The sequence below is a fragment of the Brachyhypopomus gauderio genome, chromosome 10 (genome assembly GCF_052324685.1).
Source record: "Brachyhypopomus gauderio isolate BG-103 chromosome 10, BGAUD_0.2, whole genome shotgun sequence".
Taxonomy (NCBI): Eukaryota; Metazoa; Chordata; class Actinopteri; order Gymnotiformes; family Hypopomidae; genus Brachyhypopomus; species Brachyhypopomus gauderio.
In genome coordinates this window covers 35206-57303 of record NC_135220.1, presented here as the reverse complement: position 1 = coordinate 57303, position 22098 = coordinate 35206, and the positions used below count along the sequence as shown (strand labels likewise).

General features: G+C 45.2%; 1 protein-coding gene across 5 annotated transcripts; it reads right to left on the bottom strand.

Moving 5' to 3' along the window:
• Nucleotides 1-270: 270 nt before the first annotated feature.
• ptpn11b (protein tyrosine phosphatase non-receptor type 11b) lies at nucleotides 271-21222 on the bottom strand. Of its 5 annotated transcripts, none has more exons than XM_077018361.1 (16): nucleotides 21068-21222; nucleotides 13994-14116; nucleotides 8981-9175; nucleotides 7503-7695; nucleotides 7265-7384; nucleotides 6997-7110; nucleotides 6477-6573; nucleotides 6215-6294; nucleotides 5909-6064; nucleotides 5386-5517; nucleotides 5119-5273; nucleotides 4838-4905; nucleotides 4527-4672; nucleotides 4129-4229; nucleotides 3587-3676; nucleotides 271-2890 (listed from the first exon to the last, which is right to left on the bottom strand). In XM_077018361.1, exons 1-15 carry the CDS (start codon nucleotides 21079-21081, stop codon nucleotides 3592-3594), a joined length of 1779 nt encoding a protein of 592 aa, XP_076874476.1. In that variant the 5' UTR covers nucleotides 21082-21222; the 3' UTR covers nucleotides 271-2890; nucleotides 3587-3591. The 5 variants fall into 5 exon arrangements, with proteins under 5 accessions (XP_076874476.1, XP_076874477.1, XP_076874478.1 ...); XM_077018362.1 differs by having other exon boundaries at nucleotides 7265-7381; XM_077018363.1 differs by lacking the exon at nucleotides 21068-21222 and adding an exon at nucleotides 16947-17099.
• Between the last annotated feature and the right edge of the window lie 876 nt (nucleotides 21223-22098).

Sequence of the window (22098 nt, the reverse complement as noted above, 5' to 3'; positions counted from 1 at the left end):
TAAACCAACCTGCTTCATCTTAAATGACAGCGCACGACGACTGAAGTGTTTGAGGAGATCGTTGACTGTCAAAGTTGGCCAAGTCTGTCATGGAGAATAAAACATAGCAATGGCCACGTTTCCCACAAGTATTGCAGAGCTGATATAATCATACTGCTGTAGAGATCAGATTATTTGAACACTGTCTAGCTGTTACGATAAGGCTTCTGGGAAACCTGTGCGTGACTGAGGTGAGGACGATGTTAAAATGGCCCACAGGTGTCTGCATGATGTTTTCATATTACATGTCTATTTATTCATCATTGGAGATGGTCATCACATGGGCTTTGTTATACAGGACAGAAGGCATTTGAGGCTGAGCCAGTGCAAGAGTAAATACAGTCTTAACACAAGGACAGTCAGCACACCGCTAGTCAGATCAGCCATAGTGCAAACAGACGAACAGATTAAAAAAAACATACATCAAAATAGATATTCAAGTAAATAAAAAAGTAGAATTTATGCTATACTTTAGAATAATCAACATTGTAATATTAATAATAGTAATCATCACCATTAAAATACAAAAGCCATCAGAAAATATTTCAGGATTTAATCATACAGTTGAAATGTACAAAATTAGAACTGAGAAATAACTTCTAAAATTGTAAAATTCAACACTGATGGCATAACACGTAAAAGATAAAAACAGTGTCATATACTCTTCAGCAACCAAAGAACATTCTGACATTTTCCTGCAGCTAGGACGTAGCATTTCACACAGAATTTCAAGTATTGAAGTCTTAGCATCTCCACAAATGACCAAAGATTGACCCCTTACCCATTTTCACAATGAAAAACAACATGAGACATGAAACGTGTTACATGAAAAGCAACACACATCCTGACAAACATCCTTCCATCTCAACAGAATTAAGACACAATAAATAAAACTGTTCATTCAGTGGTATATGACAAGTTGAATTTCTGACAACTTCTTGCATTAACTTCAGTGTTTCGTTATGAGTAGGACACAACATTAATCTCCACTGACAAGACACTTTCACACATTTACTTACTTACTTTTTGGCTTCAAATGTCATTCAAAGGATTTAGCAACAAAAGTGATGGTGCTAATGAGACGAATCTGAACCTCACACCTTTCTGCACGCTTACATCACTTGCTATAAAGGATGACCGGTGTTGCAACATGGAAAAACAAGGCCAATCCTTCAAGGCGAAACTTAGGGTGAATATTTAAAGCTCCTGGTCGTTCAAACACCAGTTAAACTGCACTCAAATACAGCACATACACACCACAGTCCTTCCAATTACGACACCAAAGAGCTCTTCGCACAAGCCCTCGTTAAATTACACACCAGAGAATGTGATTAACCAGACCCTGTCATCACCATGTCCAACCATCTTCAGTTTCAGCCTCCAGGCTCGACATCATCACCTTTGTTATGACATCATAAGTGGCACGGCCTTCTTCCAATCACCACTTCTGGATTAGACCGTTTCAAGCCCCTCCCCCAAATTGATCTTAAGTCATCTGTCTCACTGTTCTTTGGCTCAGGTCTGCACTGAACATAGTTCTTATTGATGACCTGGTTAACATGCAGTCTACCTCCCACTGCCTGGACATGTTTCCTATCTTTTATCTACCAGCCATAATTTACAGACCTCACCACATCAGCTGCTGCCATGTAGAGAGTTATACCTGAATGGAGCACTATACCTGAATGCTTTTTTAACCATATTTACAGTACACATACACCCTGAATATTAAAACAACAAACAAACAAGCAAAGTCTTAACCCTGGTCAACAACTCCAACATCAGCTTGCCAAAGGCATTCAACACAAGCCAAGACATGCTGCACATCATAAAATCACATTCACAAATGTCACAAACGTGAAAGAAATGTCTGAAGGAATCATAGATATATATAACATACAAAAAGAACTACAGTCATCCAGTAAAAATCCTTCTGACTTTGAAGGTATGCCTGCTGTTTAGGAAGTAGAAACAGACTATAATCTAGTGGGAGGAGCCCACTGCACAGGCAAGCTGATTGGTCGATGAGGCCATTAGTTAGAACATGCAGCCCTATATATTGTAGCAGTCTGTAAGCTCTGTAATGGTTGAAGCAGCAACAAAGCAGACACTTCTGCAAAAGCACCCGATACAGGCCGCAATCTGCCACGCGAAGACGCTAATACACACTCTACACACCGCACGCAACACATTGCCATTCAAAATAACCCGTTTTCCCAGTTAGCTAACAGTAATCTCAGTTACATCGCTGATTGTTACGCAACTTAACATATGCCTCCCCGTAAAAGGAAGCCGTCCCCCGGGGGGCTGGCGCGGGTGTCGCAGTCCGACACGTGTTCGTCACGTACACCTTCGTCAGCCGCCGAGCTGCAGGCTTTCACCGCGCCATATCCGCCACTCGGACTACGGCTGCTAGCGAGAGCCGGCGGGACGTCTAAGGTCTTTGGTTACAGTGGGTCACAGCCGGCGGACAGAGTGAAGGCAGCAGGCAGGAGGAGAGCGAAGGAGGAAACTTCGATCCGCTGGACACGACCCGACGGAGCCGCCCGCAGGTGGCAGAGGTGACCAGGTAGCTGGGTGGTCGATGGGCAGGCTGTGCCAGTCCGCCAGGCCACAGGGAGAAGCGGGAGGCCTCTGGCTGTGGATCAGACACGCCGGCCACGAGTGAGGCACCCACGGGGGGGGGAGCAGGTGGGTCAGTCTGTCCGTCGGTGGGTTCAGCAGCGAAGGAGCTGTGCCGTGGAGCTCTGAGCGCCGGGGATCCACATGAACACCACCAAACACACGGGGAACCGCTCAAGAGCCTCGCACCAGAGGCAGCCCAAGGGGCAAACACTCCCATTCTGCAGCTCTGCTCCAACAACAAAATACAAGACACACACACTCCATTTAAGTGACCATTAAAAGAAAAATCAATATGACCATGAAGCATAAATGTACGGTGTCTTTTGGAGCAGACCTATTGTTTCTACAAAAGTCCCCACAAGTCTGAAGGAACAGTACGAGCTGTCTAGCTAATTGAAGCTTTGACAAGACATATAAAACTGGGCTCGCTTCAGTCTCGGTATTCAGAGCACAGTTAAGGACAAGCAGCTCCATCAAACATAATCAATTCTGTAACTTCTCAAAAGCCCAGAGCGTTTCAGGGCCATCTGGCCAATGCTGGGATTCCTGTGGTAAGTTGATACTAAGGCTTTGTACCACACAAAGACTCTGAAACTGGCTCATCCTCTCACTCTCAGTCACTTTACTTCTTTTTCAGCTTTCCAACTTATTCTCCCTCGACACCACCTGTGCAAGCACCTGTGTGTGTGTGTGTGTGTGTGTGTGTGTGTGTGTGTGTGTGTGTAGGTGCTGATAACAAGAAGTGTAACCGGAAAAGAGCTCTCACACAGAGAGAAACAGAGAGAGAGATAGAGAGAAAGAGAGAGAGAGAGAGAGAGACAGAGAGAGAGAAAATGACTGTGTGTGTGTGTGTGTGTGTGTGTGTGTGTGTGTGTGTGTGTGTGTGTGTGTGTGTGTGTGTGTGTGTGAGGCAGCGACCCACGTGGTCTATCTTCTGGTAGTAGGGCAGGTGGAGCTCTTTGGGTTTTTGATGTTCAGGTTCTCGTACACGCTGGATGAGTCATCATTCATCCTGGAATAAAACAGGATGTTATACCATGGACGAACCTTCACGCTACAGAGTCCAAACAACTCTTGTCGGTAAACTTGAGGGAGAGGAAGGCGTTATAGTTTACAATAAGTTGAGCAACAAACTCACCCTATGACATTATACCGCAGTTTCATCAAACAGCATGTAACTATGGAACAGCTTACAAACAATAAAGATGCTAATCAGCTCCGTTTCCTCCAGCAGTTCATGGAATATAAGCCCCACTGCTTGGCAGACACACTCAAACTTCCTTCCTAGTTCCTTACTCACCAGGACTACATAACGAACTAAACTCAGTGCAGGGACTCCAGCGTGCCAAGGCAATTAGTTCCCGTAAACAACGAGAGTCAATTAAGCATATTCAGCCCTAATGAGCAGGTCTGCCTGGGCCTGTTGTTGTGAGAGTGCTGTGTGAGTGGGGGGGCAGCACTCACACACATGCCGAGCGTGATGAGCCGGAGTTGGCCTTGGCCTTGGGGTTTGTCGTCTGAGGGTACTTGATGTTGGAGTACTCTCGTTCCTTTGTCTTATTCTTCTGCAAACGTTTGGGAGAAAGCGTCGTTAGTGCAAGGAAGCCCCACGAAAGACACTGTGTGAAAGATCCTCTTCTTTTCTACGGCTGCAACCTCGGAGTAACCGATTGGTTTTCCAGAGAGCGTGCCGTTATTCTAGGGGCACGGTGGCATTTAAGGCAGGCGCCTAAAGGGGCAGCCCCTCAAAAGCACGATGCAATACGGTCTCGTTGATGCGCTTTTAACAGCAGCTGTGAAATCCGGAAGGCCTGAGCTCTCCTGGGGGTTTGCAAGTGCGCGATAGTTTTGTGTGTGAGTACCTCCTCCAGCCTCTTCTGGGCCGTGTCGATGTACTGCTGGACGGCCATGTAGATGAACTTGTACTGGGCCTCGGTCTGCACCATGCCGGACCTCTGCTGACGTACACTCTGGATGGTCTTTGGGATGTCGATGTCACAGTCCAGCCCTAAGCGGGAGACACACACACACACACACACACACACACACACACACACACACACACACACACATCGACGGATACGAGCAGAATTACACACCGCACTGCCCCCTTGTTTACATTTTACTCTGCCATCAGGAGTCGTCAGCTAAATCTAAGCAATTTAGAGCTCACCTTGTCTGTTTATGATGTCAATAAGGATGTCGATCACAATTATTGTGCCTGTCCGTCCTATCCCTGCACTGTAAAAAAGCAATGAGGCAACAGAGATCACGAGGATGATGGTGGACAGTGGCATGTGTTTACACCAGTAAAGAAGTTACATCAGGTATCATGTGAGAAAGATCTCCAGGCAACGAAGAATGCAGTAAATCACAGCATTTGGGGAGAGTATAGACAGATATTCAGTTACAATACGGAGTTGACGTATGCAGGTGATTTGAACTGCGAATTACCTGCAGTGGACCACAACAGGCCCGGTATCTGGAATGGCATTCTGGGTTCTGTTGACCTGCTCCAAGAAGTTCAGGACCCCCCCTGGTTCATTGGGCACGCCGTGGTCAGGCCAGCTCAAGTACTGGTAGTGACAAACGTACCTGGGGGGCTCTTTCTGCAGGCCCCAGACAAGCACAGATTCATGACATGGTGTTGGCAACCTGATTTAAAGAATAAACCAGAGTCTTGTCCCGTGCAATTGCAAGGGGGGGCGTGGAGGGGCTTACCCGGTCTGTACGCGTGACCTCCAGCTCTCTGAGGATGTAGTCCTGAGCTGTACATTCCTCCATGTTCCGCACACACACGTTGCCAAACTCCTTGGTCGTGCTTATGTCTGGCCAGTATCTCACACACTTATTCTGTGGGCAGGCATGAATTCAGCTCAGGAATCAGCAAGGAACCAACCAAGAACATCTGAGCCGCACTTCAGCTCATGGCTACAGACAGAACGGCTACAGTATCGAGACAGACACGTAAATGCTACACACTGCACTGGCGTATAATCCAGTGTACAGTTTCAGACATGAAAAAAATCGCAGAACTGTGGTTTTGAGATTCATCCTTTTTTCTATTCAAGTGCACTGATCCAGCTCACAAGTTATTTATCCGCTGAAACGGTCGAGGCAAAAACATCAAACTGGGCATCATTACACCTCTCTGGGCCTGGGAGGGAAGAGCCCTAATAAACATCACAATAAAGTGCGCCTGCGGTCCGAACCCCTGATCCACGTGACGGCCCGCACAGCTCACCCTGCCCCGCTCCATCTCTTTGGTCGTCATGACGATAACGTGAGTGTTTTCCTGGTAAACCATTTTCCAGAAGTCGTGCACCGTGTTCTGCAGACATCCCTGGGTGGCGATGAACACTTTGCCTTCATCGCCATGGCGACCTTCCTCGTGCGTACTCTGGGGAAGAGCAAAAGCGTCCGTGAATCGGGACGCAAAACGCAGAGCAGCAGACCGGCTCCTCCCCCACATGTAACGAACGTCTGACTCTGCTGTGCTTCTGGCTGCTTGCTGCTACCCACAATACCTCTTTAACAGAGCTGAACTCACTCTGATGTAGTTGGCATTGATGTAGTCAGAGCCGGGCACGTCGGGTTCTGCTTCCATGATTTGGACACGGGTCGTATCGACTGCGAGGGGGAGGGAGAGGGTGGGGGGTATCTGGGATTAGCCTACTGACGATGTGTGTCAGATCATGTAGTAATGTTACTGCTCATCTTTATTTGAACTTTCACTCAAATAGCGAATAAGGCTTTGGGTACAAAAGCAAAAAAAATAAAACATGTTTTGCTTGTGTTTCGTGTTTGCTTACAAGGCAAAATGTTCTTGTATCGGTTCTTGCTCTTGTTCTCCGGTCTCTGACCCTCTTTTCTGGGGTAAAGTAGCTTACATTCCTGCTGCTGAAGCACCTGGGGACACACGCCAGACAAGAGAGACGTGTGTAAGCGGATGGCTGGAACTGTGGGGCTTTAATGGGACCCTGTTACATAAGCAAAGATGCACGCTGCCCATGTGAAGACAAACAGCCTCAATACAAAAGTCTAAAAGAGGCATTAAGCAGCAGAAAAGAGTTGTACTGAAGAGCATTCATTATAAGGCTTTGACATGACGTAAAGTTTTGTGTCCAGCCAGCGCCCCCTGGGGGTCAGGCACTGGTGGTTCATGTCATGCATGAACCTTTGACCTTTTGTTCAGGTACATTTCTACAATCTGTGTTTTGCCCAGCGTTAAATGTAAAGTTTAAAGTTCAAATACAAATTCAGCCTCTTTCCTACATTTGCAGTTGCATTTGAACGTTGAAAATGTCAAAGTGACAGTAGCTACAGATTTACCTCAAATTCCTCCCAGAATCCTTGTTTGGGCTTCTCAGAGTTGTCTGCCACTTTGTTTAATTCTCGCACCCTGTTTTCGATGTTGGCGGCATTTATCCGAGTGGCATTAAATGGCTTCCATTTGTAAAGAGACACAAAATAAAAAGGAAAACACCAGTCAGAGAGGAACTCATTTCAGTTAAAACAGAAGAAAATAGCACCTTAAAAAACTCGGTCAAGTGGTCCTAGTGACCATAATGTGACCATACACCGAGTCATGTTAACCAACCTGTTTAAGGTGAACTACAATACCACTTTTCTCCACCATTGGGTTCTTTTTGTAGTGCTCCATCAATTCCGTCAGTGTGTCAAACCTCTCTCCTCCGCCCACGTCATACCTCCCATCCTGCTGACAGCACAAAAAAACAGATTTACAAAAAAAAAAAAAAAACCCTCAAAAGGCTTTAAAAAAAAACCCACCAGTCGACGGTTCAACCTTCCCGCCCAATCACCTTGCAGCTCCTCACCTGATAGCGAATCATCACGTGGGTGACCCTGGTTCTGCGGTCCACGTTTTCATGCTTCTCCTCATTGGTGAGGACGGACAGCACAAAGTCTCCAGGTTTGCTCTGACTCTCTCTCACCAGGAAGCTGCCAGACTTGCCTTTCTCCATCAAGAGCTTCTCCGCGTCTCTCCCCGAGAGGTGACCGTGGTACCACCTGAGGGCAAATGCCACAAGACGCAAGAGAAGATGTCACGTGTGGACCTGGGTGAAGAACTTCTTAGAAAGTGAGACACAGATAAAAGAGAACTAAGTGGAAGTTGAGTGGTGTTGAGAGCCCATTTTCCTCTAACATGGGTGTAATGTCCCAGTTCCCCCAAATAGGTTGGGGAATGTGTATCAGATAGGCTAGCAAAAAATACAGAGGTGGCCCCCTTTCCTACTACACCTACATAAGAGGAGGAGCCTACACAATGTGAAGCCTAATGTCAACCTGACCCACCTCAACCTTAACCTCCTAGTACAAGACAGAAGGGAAAAAGTTCACCCTGGTCAATACCCGTCCTCAGTGTGCACATGTAACATAACTCGCTTACCACAAACACTCAGTACAAGTACATCCATCATAAACTGCAATTACATACAGCTCATTACACAGACTACACAAGACTGTACACATACTGCATCTCCCTATCTCTCTTATGATGTTGGTTTCTCCTATATCCGTCTATATGCATCCATTTGTTTTTTTTTCCCGCACGTGTCTCTCTTTCCTTCTCTTCTTGTCCATATTTTAACCTTAAATGCCCGCCTCCTGCTGTACCCGATATATTGATAGGCAGAGCCACACCGTAACCTGGTTGGTGGTACTGCAAGATACTAAATACCCATTCAGCAACGATTCCACCTAATTAGAGAAAAGGAAAGAACAAACAAAAAGGTGCCATATGTGGATGCAACAATGAGTCTAAAGGCAACACGCTGTACCGTGCAGCACACGTTTTAAAGGTGAAACGAAGCAAATAAAAGCTATACGTTTGCGGTCGGAACGTTATCTGGCAGGCAGCTCGCCTACACTTTGTGGTAGAGTTGCTGGTGTGGAAAAGTGAATGTGTGTGTGGGAGGAGACCTGGTTGTTTTCATCAAATGGAAAGACCACAAAAACCGAGCTCTCATAAACGCGGAAGCCTATTACAGTAGAGATAACACAAGTATAAACAGCCAGCCCACACCTAAATACTACACACACACACACACACACACACACACGTCGCTAAAAAGCACCTGCTCTTAGGGAGCGACTCCTATTCAGTCGATGAAACAGATGAAGCAAATCAATCAAAATCTAGAATGGTGCTGCTCCAAGAAAGGTCAGCTGGACAAACACTGCCCCCACCGCCACGCCCGAGTTTTCCCTTTCTGCTGGACGCCCTCCCGGCTGTAGGCCTCGGTTTGTACACTAGGGGGCAGAGTTTCACCTGCTACTCCTGCTGCAGTCTTACCTCTCAGAGGTGGGGTCCTTGCAGTTGAGGGGGTATCGGAGCTCGATGACTTCTCCGTTCCTCTCCCGGAGAAGGTCGTGCTGCTCGGTGTAGTACTGCACTAGTTCGGCCAAGGTGGCGAACTTCTCCCCCCCGTAGAGGTCATAGTAGTCCCCGGAGTTCTGGATCTTGATGTGGGTGACCTCATCATTCCTCCTGATCACGCAGAGGTAATACAGCAAGAGAGAGAGAGTGGGAGGTGACAGTAATGATAGATAAGTCACAGCTCATAGCTGAGGTACCAGAACACACACGCGAGTGAGCAACACTTACAGTACAGAAGACTGAAACAAGAGGCAGGAAACCAGCGATTGGCCGTTAGAGTAGAGAGGCTGACAGTAGTTTGTCATCCATCACACTGACTCCAAAAAGAACCTTTCTTTCAAATTACACGTTATTCTCACGTGTTTTTGTAGGCATTGTTATTTAATTTCAAATTACAGTTCATTTTTCACAGTTAGTGTCAGTTTGACATATTACCTAGTTACTTCTATCACTTAGTCATTACTTTTTTTTAATACAAAAAAAGTCTTTACAAGAATTTATTGAAGTGTAGTTATGCGAGTACAGAGCTAACACAACGCCGTTTTAAATCATTATAAAAATGCTTCTTTGACCTGAAGCAGCCCATGAGACCGGTTCTCCAGACAAGGGCCTGGTCCGTCCCCGTGACGGCATGTGACGGTGACACTCAGGTGCAGTGCGTGACTGGATGGAGCTGCACGCGAGCTGTCTTTACTTTCCACGCTGCTGTTTCACTGCTAGTGTCAGTGTGAAACGCCGTGTGCTTCAGCTTCAAATGGAAAAAAATAAATAAATGAAAGCGAACACCTGTGCAGATAGCATCAGGCTGCTACACCAAGCCACAGACTCCCACTGAGCACAGATCATATCTGGCACCAGGAAACATCACCTCAGCATGTACGTGACCTCTCGTTCAGGCACAGTCACCCCATACTGCCACCTGCTTTAGGTGGAGAGGGGGCGGCACGAAAGTGGTGCAAATTAAATCTGCCCCCCCCAATCCCCCCAGCCTCCGCCTCTCGCTCGTCTCGCCCATCCCTCTCCGCATGGGCCTGGCTCATAAATCGCCACTCTCCTCTCTCCTGGGTGTAATCGCATTACGGCGGGCCCAGCGGAGGCAGGCTCAACATAGGCTCTGTGCGCCGGAGCAGAGCGGGCCAGGGGGCGGCGTTGTTCACGAGGAGCGGCCCGTGCAGGCCTCCTCCCCGACCGCCCTAATGCAATCACGGGGCACCAGAAACTGCCCTGCTGGGGCTCCACTCCGTCTCCCTGACTCTGTACAGGCTTCCCACTTACAGCGTGAAATATTCAACACACCACGAAGAGCAGCACGGCCAACCGATGTGTGCCGAACTCCTCCTTAAACACCTCCTTAAACACCTCCTTAAACAGTCACAAAGACAAATCGCATTTTCCTTGTATTGGTGATTGGTGTAAAATGCTGCAGTTTTCTTTGCTTTTTTTATGTATCCACACTTTAACGTGGTCCGTGTGGAGGATCAGAGGGAAGACAGACACAGCTCCAGTCAGGCTCTCTCAGAACCAGCGTTTCACTCAAGGACACGTGTTCCAAATGTTTAACCATCTTCGATTCACTCCACGTGTCTTCGACTCACTCCACGTGTCCCTGTTAAACTGTCTTCGACTCACTCCACGTGTCTTCGACTCACTCCACGTGTCTTCGACTCACTCCACGCGTCTTCGACTCACTCCACGCGTCTTCGACTCACTCCACGCGTCCCTGTTAAACTGTCTTCGACTCACTCCACGTGTCTTCGACTCACTCCACGCGTCTTCGACTCACTCCACGCGTCTTCGACTCACTCCACGCGTCTTCGACTCACTCCACGCGTCTTCGACTCACTCCATGTATCCCTGTTTAACCATTTCCTTCCTCAGTGTTTAGAAGTTCCCACACATCTAGCTGCCCATTCTACAGTGTTGTCTAGTCATAGCAGTGCAGTTTATCATTCTTCTAAAGACCTTTCAAACAAAGCATTTGCCACAGTCGATTGTGAAAATCTATATATAGACAGATCAGAAACTTGTTCTACTAATTGGCAGTCCCATATGATGTAATTAACAAGTCTATATGTAGCCCCAGATCAATGTTGATTTAACACTGTTGTCTGAACTGCAGTAAAGTGGAATCTAAATGTAACATACGCTTTAAATACATTGTGATTCATCCATTGTGAACACGTTATCGAGGCATAATGTATAGGCTACGTTTTCTTTAGATTAATTTTATGAAAATCTCGTTATCACAAACATTTTTGTCAATAAGACGACCAAAACAGACACATTACAAACATTACAAATGTACTGTATATCGACCAACATTTTAAAGCACTAAAGCAGTTTTTTTTTGTTAAACAAACAAACAACAGCATACCAAACACCCCCCCCCCCCCCCCCCCACACACACACACACACACACACACACACACACACACACACACACACACACGTGTTGGCGTGGCAACAGAAGACATACATCACTCGGCTCTAAACTGCTCTGCTGTGAGTGAGCTGTTTGGCTCAGCGGCCATGCTAGATCCCCTCTACGTGTGCTGCCAGACCAGTCAGCACACGGCACCGTCCACCCAGGAAGGAGCAGAGTTGCTAAGATAAGAGAGAAGAGTCCACACCCACACCATCCTTCTGCATCCGCTCGGCCAGAGAACGCTTTAGCCATTTATCTAATAACCCTCCTTACAGGCAAGACTAATGACTCAGAAATTGCCTTCTCATCTCTCGTCTAAAAGAAATAAACTTTCAGTCTGTATGTCTGCGATGGCTTAACTTTTGTTCTCTGAAGGGGTTCATGCCGACGGTTAAGCTTGTTTAACATCCATTACATCGCCCACTCTGCATCTTATACAAAACAGTATTTGACTTGCATTCACTTGACTAGCATTGGCTTTCATGTGCAAAATACACTGCAAATAAGGGAGTGACTGTGATTAACACGTTATAGAGCGATCCATGAAAAATCCAGAGGAGCACAAATGTAATATAACTGAGCTCTGTATTCCAACTCAGGTGAACTGGAATGTTCTAGAAATTATGGAGATTCTTGTGTTTCAGTCAGTCTGTGTTTCAGTCAGTTCAGTGTCTAAACAATGCTCACGTGGTAAAAATAACCACAGAGGGGACATCGAGTGGACTAAATCCACAACTGATTAATGTTATCTTTTAAACATAAGCTAACAACTCAGGCACAGTAGTATATTTAGATGTGGACCTATCAGAGATGGGTAGTCATCATAGACCCGAGCAAATGAGCTAATCATTAGTTTGCAGATACTGCTTCTGACCACATGCTTATCAACCTACGTCACTGTAAATTCGACTCGGCTCGGAAGGCCCTGAATGGAACATTCATCCCTCTTGTGGTCTTTACGTCAACTTTCCAGTAAGGCTTCATTAAGGAGTGTACAGGGCCTGTATGGCATGGTGTATCCCGTGCTGGGTAACGATAGCTGTAGACCTGGCCCCACCTGGCCAGCACCACCACAGGCGCTGATACCAGCTACTGCCACTGACCCCACTCAAGGAGCTCACTGTGCATCAGCTCGAGAGAGGCTCTCTTTCTATATAAATATCTCTCCTGTCTCTATCGCTCTCTCTCTCCATCTCTATCTCTCCTCTCTCTTGTTTTCTCTCTCTGCCTCCCCCTTGCTGCTCAGTCAGCACTCCAGATGAACAGCTGGTACTGTACACATGGGCTACCCACAAGCTGACGACTCGAAGGCCTTTTTCAGACTGGCTCAGAGGTCCTGGGTAGCGTGAAGGAGAAAGTCCTTCAGTGCCTAGCAATGAAGGCAATGTTCAGATGGGGTAAGTAACAAACCATCTAAACAAAACATCTAAACGAATCAACAATAATCATAATCGAGCACCGTTACAGTCAGCCCAGTTGAATTTTTGTCCCAAACTGGATGATCATAGATTTTGTATGATGAATAAGCACAAACACAAATGATTACAAACCCCCAGACACTTAACAAAGTGCTTCAGGCCAAGCCTAAAGTTAAAACCACTAAGGTTGCACTTGAGCACAGTGTTTTACCTTAGGGACAGGGCACAAGATACTCCTTTCTCATCCCTTCCACTCTGCACAATGTCATGAAATAGATTCATGCTTTGGTTTCATTTCACTTACTGTAACACTTTACCAGTGGCCCAAAAGAACTGCTGATGAAACAGCAATTTCAAAATGCAGCAACCGGTGAATTAAGAACTACAACGTGGGAGTCTATTACCCGCTGAAGCGTCATTACATTGATCACACGCTTAATTTAGGGTTGATTTCAAAAGGCCTTATTTTAGAGCTCTTGATGAACTAGCAGTTCTGTTCTTCTGTTGCCAGACATATGTTGCTCCAATCCATGACATTGGGTCCTTTGTGCAGGCTTGATGAATATTCCAAGAGTTAAATGCATCACAGAAGAAAGGCAGCATTTATTCCTGTGCACTCTATGCACAAACAGGGGATTCATATACACCTTTAGCACATAACCTCATTCATCATCTTTATAAATACAATGCTGAGAATCTGTGCACGCCCGAGTGTGTTGTGTGTTCCGGACCGTGTGCGGCTCTTTTCCACAGCCCTCTGGCATCTCCCTCGCTGTGCAGCACAGAACAAGGCAACTCCACTGGAAATAATAACCACGCTGAAGTGTTCAGGAGGCCTGGAGGTGTTCAGATAAACCATGAACCTCCCTGCGAGAAATCGATAGCCTCGCAGATGAATGGTTCTCTCCGCCTAGCGGGGGGAGTCATGGATCAAGCCCGATCCGGCCGGGCAGCGGCGGCCCACAGACCTCTTGCCTCGTATGATCAGTTAGCAGCTTAACTGGCCCAAGGAGTGGGCAATATGGCCTGGATTTATTCCCAGTGAGGAGAGAGGGAGGAGGTAGAGTAGGAGGGAAGGCCACACACCTGACGGAGAGCGTGAAGTCTCCTGGGTTACTCTTGCTGGGTCTGGCCAGGAAGCTGCCATGGACGCCCCGTGTCAGGAGTAGCTGCTCGGCCTCCAGGCCACTGATGTTGGGGTGGAACCACCTGCACCAAAAGACAATTGATTCATCACCAATTATCCTGCAAAGGAGCAGAAGCAGATTATATCCACGAAAGGAGCCAAAAAGCCAAACCTTCTATACTCCTCTCGCAAATATTTATAATTTTTTTTATTTAGTGATCACTAGACTAAAAAATAATAAATATTTGTAACTGCATGGGAGCGCCAATGAGAGTCTACCAACAGGAAAACCTTTTGATGGCTACTCTAATCTAAGCGACCTTTAATTGACACTGTTTAAGGCACTGCCCCAGGCGGCCTGTCTCAACACTAGATTCAACATTTGAAAGGGGTAGCATGAATGTAAATACCATTAAAGGTTCACTTAAGAAATTATCCATGAACAAATATGTAAAAAGCATAAATAAACACATCAGGTACCAACAACACATACGTTTTTTTGTCTAAATGTATGTGGTACTGATATTGAAAAAGGCTTCAGTTTGAAAGTACAAATATGTCTCAGAAATATCCAGTGTTCTGATATTGTTTTATTGAGCTGTAGCAGTAACACCACCCAACAAATGGAATAATGTTGGCAAAAATACACCAAGGATTTATCAGTGTGGTTTTAACATATTGTAAAGCACATCACCGTCAGAATACCGTCAGTGTAGCAATACAAATGGATCATGGTAATTTTGTCCACATGGGGCAGGCCTAACTGTTTTTTAATGTGCGTGCATGCCCCGCACAACAGAACACTGCCTCTTCATGGATGTGAACTGCATTTAAAATGTGAAACCTTTATAAAAAATGTTTTAAAGCCATAGCAGGCGAGACGGATTATCGAAGGCAGTCCTAACTTTGAAGGGCTAGTAATAGGTTACTCATGCAGTAAAAGTGAATCACAGTCTATATTTAGAAAGTGGAGAAAAGCGGTAGAGGTATTTTCCATCTTCTTTATCTGATAAGACTTGTAAATATACAACCGTCATGTGATCTTTCAAGTGAATCACACTGCTAACGGAAGGAGTGAAAATGTTCAAAAGAAAGATCATTAAACATGCTCATCAGCACAAAGAAATAGTGTTTGGATATGTGAAAGAAAACATGTAATGATCTGCATATAGCAAATATTAGACATTATGGATAAAAGAGATTTTAAAGAAATCTTCCTCTGCACATATTTGGGTCTAACCTGTAGGTGAATCCCAGTTGTAATCAGTTACGATTTGCTTGAAAAACTATCTGTAATAGTCTGTAATGGCCTGGGAAAATCAGAAATCGCAGTTATCTGAGTCAGGTGCAGACTCTGCCAGCACTAGGACCCAGATGGCTAGTGAGCCCTGGTCTATGTTCCCACACCAAGGCATGCTCATGGCTTTGAGAACAGCAGCTCAGGCTTTGATGGTCTATTTTCTCTTGCTGTGCTGTGTCCTCTTTAATGGGCCATCTAAATGATTATTTATAAGAAATCTACCTTTTCAAAAAGTCAGCTTAATCTTTAAAATATTTTTCATGGTCCAATACTGACTACACAAGCTGCTATTTCTAATTTTTCTGAAAAAGCCAAATCAAATCTGAATAAAGTGTATTTCGCCACTATGTGAAGCAAAACTAGCTGTGAATTGTTATTAAGAATGAGTTGTCATTAATAATGAGACTCTTCTGAAGGTCTTGTTCATAATTCATATGCTCTGTGACGCACTTGTTAGAGTCTATGTTTGCCAAAAGACTATATTTTCCTCTGATATTGAATCATTGGAATATAACTTCTCTATTTTATTTGAAGTGCTCTCCAGAATATAAGCATGCTTGACACGCACATGGGAAGTGATTAAATACTTCTACATTTGCCCCACTTTCAACTCCCTGTGTCTCATGTTAACCATACTTGATGACTCTAGACAAGAGAACTATTTCCTGGAAACATATGTGAACACACACACACACACACACACACACACACACACACACACACACACCACACACACACACCACACACACACACACACACACACAAAGACTTTTCCACTGGGTAATTTTCTGCCTTACTATGTCTTAAAACATGCACATGTAATATGGTGACAATAACATACAGAGTGTCTCCAGTTCATCCAGGTTGCCCTTTTACATTATTTGAGTAGGTTAGGGGTGAAGGATGATTCATATCGTTGTAAAAGTCTCGTCGGGTTGCCTTATGAGGCTCCACTTAAACGATGACAGTCAAATATTCATAGAAAACAATGTCAGCAGATTCAGACCTGTCTCTGAACTTCAGCTTTACAGTATAAAAGACTCCCAGGGTAAAGCACAAGGCAAATTATGCTGATTCTGAAGCCCAACCATTTTTGAATTAATGTTTTTTTTTTTCAATTACTCTCATTTTGAATTCACCGTGCATCGCAAAGCTAGGAGAAACAGTAACAACTCTGTACTGATGTCAACAAACACGTTCACTAATCATACAGACCTATAAACACTGAGTGATCTATGGGTAATGCACAGGCACACTTTGAGAACAACAAAGTGCTGACTGGCATGGTTGCTCTTTAGATGTTTGCAGACGCATGCTTTCAGGGAGTGAGGATCACTCTCCTCCACACCACGCTGATGGCAGCACTCAACACGGAGCCGCAGGAACCCTCCCCGCCCCGCCTCATCCATCTCTGCCTCCACCCGAGGCCTCCGCGCCTTTCAGAGGCGTTCGGCTCAATCGCCCACCAGCACTCCTGGTCTCCAACGCTGCACACCTCCTGAAACCCCCACGGCTGCGCGGTTCTGTGCTCGGCTGCGACGCACGCAAATGCAGACGCAGTTAACGCGGGCGGCCACAAGCTGCTGATACGTGGTGACATTTGTTTGTCCTACCTCACCATTGTGGTCAGAACGCCGTCCGTCACCTTGAAGTCAGTTATCCAACCTCAGTACTGTTACACAAGGAGAACGGAGCAGGAGGGACTTGTAGGAGTGTTGCCTGGTGTGGAAAGAGAGGCGGGGTGTGTGTGTACGCGTGTGCGTGTGTGTTGGGGGGGTTAATCTGGGATTTGGATGAGTGTGAGCCACTCAGATAAGAGTGCCACCAGCATAATCAGCTGCTGCGTAAACGTCCGTTCCTCACAGGACGCCAGCACACACACACAAACACACACACACACACACAAACACACACACACACACCACCACCACTGAAAGGCTTCAGGGTTGCATGTGAGAGCCACCACAGCCACCCACACCACCCACACCACCCTCCTACCCACACCCTCTTCATGTACGTCTTGATGCATTGAGCGGTGGCATTTCCACCGTGCGCCGAGCCGCCAGTGTTTATGGAGAACAAACGAAAGCAGTGAGGCGATAGAGTGGAACACCGACATGCGCACTCAGAACTGATTGGTGTGGTTCGGCGTGAGCCAACATCTCCCAAAAGGGCACGCTATGCAAAAGCACGCCTGGCCAGCCAACCGATTCCACTTCACAACATAAAATGGCCACCCAGACATGAGATGGCAATGTTAAAGAAATCCAAAGAAACATCTTTGACTTTTAAAGGTTTTCCAGTAGAATGGTGAGAAGACACGTGGACAAACTTCTGAAGATCTTCTGAAAGTACATGAAAGAGAGTCTGAATACAGACAGCAGGAACCTGGGTGCCTCAACGCTTCTCTCCACAGGCCCCAGTTAAGTAATGTAAAGCCACTTATGTATGCGTGTGTGTGTGTGTGTGTGTGTGTGTGTAGTATTGAGTGACAAGTTCCACTTAACTGACTTGACAATGGTTTGAATTAACTGAGATCATATGGCATAATTATTATGATTAATCTCAGTTTCATTCATTTTATTGTAATTTAATGAAAGGGTAGAGGGCAGAACTTTTGCTTTGTTACATGAAAAGAATACACAAGCTGCTCTCCAAGTTTAATTATTAACAACTAATGTCAACTCCTTAAAACAGGACTGGTTTCCTCCAATGAGAGTAAAATATAGAACAAAATGGATTTGTTCCACACGTACACATGAGAGAATTGTGCACGAGGACTTCTGCTTCTAAAAGAATAGTCTTGTTGCCTCTGACACATCTTCAGGAGTGGGCAGAGGAGAACAAGAAGAGAGAGGAAGAGAGAGAGAGAGAGAGAGAGAGAGAGAGAGAGAGAGAGAGAGAGAAGCCAACAAGTGCTACACAGCTTTGACAGGGGAAATACAGGGGCCCATGTGCACACACCGCTTCTATCCTCTTACATAATGTCTCAAGTTCAATGCAGACGGCTATTTAAAGAGGCAGGCCTGGTGACATAAAGGTGATATTCATAGTGCCCCCTGACTCTGCTTCAAAGCCTCTGGAGTCTATATCAGTCTCAGACGCACCATGCTGGATGGATTTTAGTACTGTTAACGATATTTTTAGAGGAGCCCATCACGTCCAATAAAGCTCCACACCCAATTCCACCCTGCGTCATGTTATACATACTCCAGTGCACCAAGTCAAATGGTGACCCACTGGGGCACGCTGTAACTTTACATATAGGAAAAGTTTACGGCTTTATTTATGGAGCTTGCATGGTAAATCCCTCTAAATGTTTGTCTGTCTAATCCAGCCCAGATACAAACCCTACTTTAAGGGAGGTGGTAAGAAGTTGCCATCCAACCTCTCAAGACAGACAATCTCTCAGGATAAGGGTGTGTGAAATAAAATCTAACACGTATGATTTAAATTCTCACCCACAGAGAACAACCCTTTCAACAGACACATACTTAAGGAATAAGATCGAGTATTGGCTATGACCCTTAAAAAGGAGGACTGATCAAAGCTATTATACCACTAAAGCAAGAATAGAAACATGTAAAACAGATTAAAGACCACTGATGGGCTTTTATAATACATCCCAGATTACTGGGGGTTGCAGGTCAATAATCAGCAGAAATAGATGATACAGAGGAAGAGACATTAAATACATGAGCTGTAACTGATAATGGTAATCAGCAAGAGGACTGAAGTGCTCTCTATGTGGGTTTTGGTTACACACATTTATAAAGTGATAAGTGCGTCTCATCCACTTAGCGCTGTAATTTTTATGGCAATGTAAAGCACACACATCAAGATAAATCTGCAGCAACAATCAGAAAATGGCGAGTATTAGGTGGACACGTGAAATGATGCCTACCAATACTGCAACAATGCTATCTTGGTCACAACCGACATTAAGTCAATTCATGGAAATTTTGGAGGGACTTTCTCTTCTTCCCACACTCTGCCAGCTTTCCTGGTTTCACAGCTATCAAAAATGGTTTCAGCAGTGAGTCAGAGGTCCTGTCCCTGCTGTTTTCACACGAGCATGTCAACAGTAGCTCTCTGACGAAAATAGTGACTGGGAACCCACACAGACTAAAGAGGAATGATTCGACCCAAAACGCATATCTGCTTCAAATTGCCTCGGCTGCTCAGTCTGATCTACACACGTTTATATATGTTATGAATCAGACTTGAAATGGAAAGTATTCAAATGTGGTGATGCCTAGCAACAGGGACTCTGTGACCTGTCATCCGACGGGAGAGAGAGAAGTAGATTGAACAAAGCCTGGAAGTGGACAGTAAGTGTAAGTCAACGGGAATGTGTCAAATCGTCATCTCAATGGCAAAGAGCTGACTGGAATCAACTCAAAAAGTTTATGTTCCCATCTGCCCAGGTTAATGTACTTTGTTTCTACAAGTAATACATTTCAGCTGAAAGTCAGGTTGGTAACTGACTGAGACGGAAATGTAAAGAAATGAATGTGTAATTTATCAGTAAACGTGTCTACTATTGATATGTTAAAATATATTGGCCTATTATTCCAAATTATCCAATACTACCGTTTATGCAACTTTATTTGACATCATATGGGCTAAAGAGTAAACTCCCTCTAACAGATATAATTCACTCATTAAATAGCACATAATTAAAAACACCAAAATATAAAGAGAAAACCCATCGTCATTAGTGATTAAATGGAAATAATGGCAATAATGAGAGATTACAGTTGTTTGAGATTAACTGAGATTATCAGTTGTCAGAAGAACATTAAAAACAAAATGTAACAATTATTTGAAACAGAATATAGGTGGTCTCAAATTTTAGTCTTTGACCCCCAAGGTTTGTGGTCATATAGCCTGCAAATTCAGCCTAAACCCTAATCTTTACAGTGGGACTCTACAAATCCAAAGAACTGCAAATAAGAACGTGTATCCTTTATCGCGGATAACTTTTGGCCCGGCAGCAAAGCACTTCCAAAAACAGAAACGCTACTTGAGCTCAATCAACATTCAGTTCCAGATGTATACACTTGCAAATGCGTTTACTATACAAGTGTACGGACACACGGTTCACACCACGTCAGTACTGTCCGGTACTGTTTACCCGAGCCGGACCACCTGTCCAAACACTGGCTCTCAGATTAAATGGTCAGTTCCACAGTACTTTGTTTGCAAGCATTGACAACATTAAACAAGAACTTGTAAAAATACTAGAAAGAAATGTGGACTTAAGCTACAGTGTAGCACATCTCATTCACACTGTTCTCTACAGGCGTGATAGTCACAGCAGAGTAAATAAAGAGTAAATGTGGATCAACTTTATTTATTAGCATCTTTCGCGGCGCCTATAACGAACCGCAGCTGTAAAACACAGTGGACGTTAGAACACAGTTTACTGATGATTAATGACATGTAGCCGCGCTGAAGCGATCATTCAGATATTGCTACATATATTCAAAAACTTTAGACCAAGCAGATCCTGGTTCGGGTTGTCGCCCTGGGGAAGTAATTGTGGCCAGCAGCGGTGATCGTGGCTGTAATCCACAGTACCGGACCGGGGGGACGGGCGCCTGGCGCGGCCGAACCTGCCTGACGAGAAGCGGCGTGTTCGACTGAGCCGCGTTTGCTCGGACTGGACGCCGGTTCGCTGCACCGAGAGCGTTAATCCCTCCATCGCCTTTATCCGCCACCTTTAACTCACCTACGAGACGTCATGGTGGTGCAGTCGTCAGTGGTGATGATGAAGTGCGTCTCCGTCTGTAGTGAGTGCGTCTGTCAGGCAGCGTTCAACTCCGGGAGACTATCACGGTACACACACTCACACACTCACACACTCCGCCTCTCCAGCCAGACATCCACTTACACGGGGGCAGGACAGCAAATAGTGCATATTGCAAATCTCATGTCTGGCTAAGAATTAGGCCTATTATCAAACAATTAATTCTGCATTTGCTGCCATATTAAAACACGTTCGTTATGTAATGTGTGTGTATATAATTATTTTTTTCTATAAGATCTATAGGCAGACAGTTCAAGTAGTTTATTTGTTTTTTTACTGTGGTTTGTGTATTCAAACTCCTTTTTTTCTTTCATGGCACATTGTTAAAATAAAAGTTCGAAATAAATCCTACCATCATTATCTAATTTCATTTTTAGAGCCATTAGCAACACAAACCTATAATAATTCTACGTGTCACGCAGTGTCGAGAATGTCGCGTGTGCAGCACAGACACAACAAATTGTTTTGGTTTTACTTGGTTTCCAGCCCGTTTGCGTGAGATCGATGTGCAGGAGACAGCTGTGTGCACAGGCTGCAGGCTGTGAAACCCTGTGCTGACGCTATGGTTGCGCTGACGTCACCCCCCCCCCCCCCCCCCCCCCCGGTTATGCAACCGTATCAAACGCCAGGCTTTCGTCTGTACGGTGCATTCAAAGTGCCAGTACAAACGTTGCGTTAGGAACTATTTAATATGCCTGTTGACAGAGAGGTTTGTGCAACTGCATTCATGACACTTTACCATAATGGACTCATAATCTACCAGCTTGTTATGAACAGTTGTGGGATTAAAAGCAAAGAAATTTGAATTGTGAGATTAACACAGGCACTAGTCCACACGTTCCACTTCTACAATGCATTTGGGACAAAATGTTCTGTGTAAAAGCTGTTGCTGTTTTATTATTGCACATTTTCCATGATACACAACAACTACACACTACACCAGCCTGGTCTGA

What these genes read in the sequence shown, in the direction of transcription:
- ptpn11b (XM_077018359.1), bottom strand. Translation starts at nt 16,742, where the DNA reads ATGGATGAGGCGGGGCGGGGAGGGTTCCTGCGGCTCCGTGTTGAGTGC. An exon ending in GACTTCACGCTCTCCGTCAG is followed by an intron (nt 9,176 to 13,993) that starts GTGTGTGGCCTT and finishes CTGCGTGATCAG; the next exon opens with GAGGAATGATGAGGTCACCC. An exon ending in ACGTGATGATTCGCTATCAG is followed by an intron (nt 7,385 to 7,502) that starts GTGAGGAGCTGC and finishes TTGTGCTGTCAG; the next exon opens with CAGGATGGGAGGTATGACGT.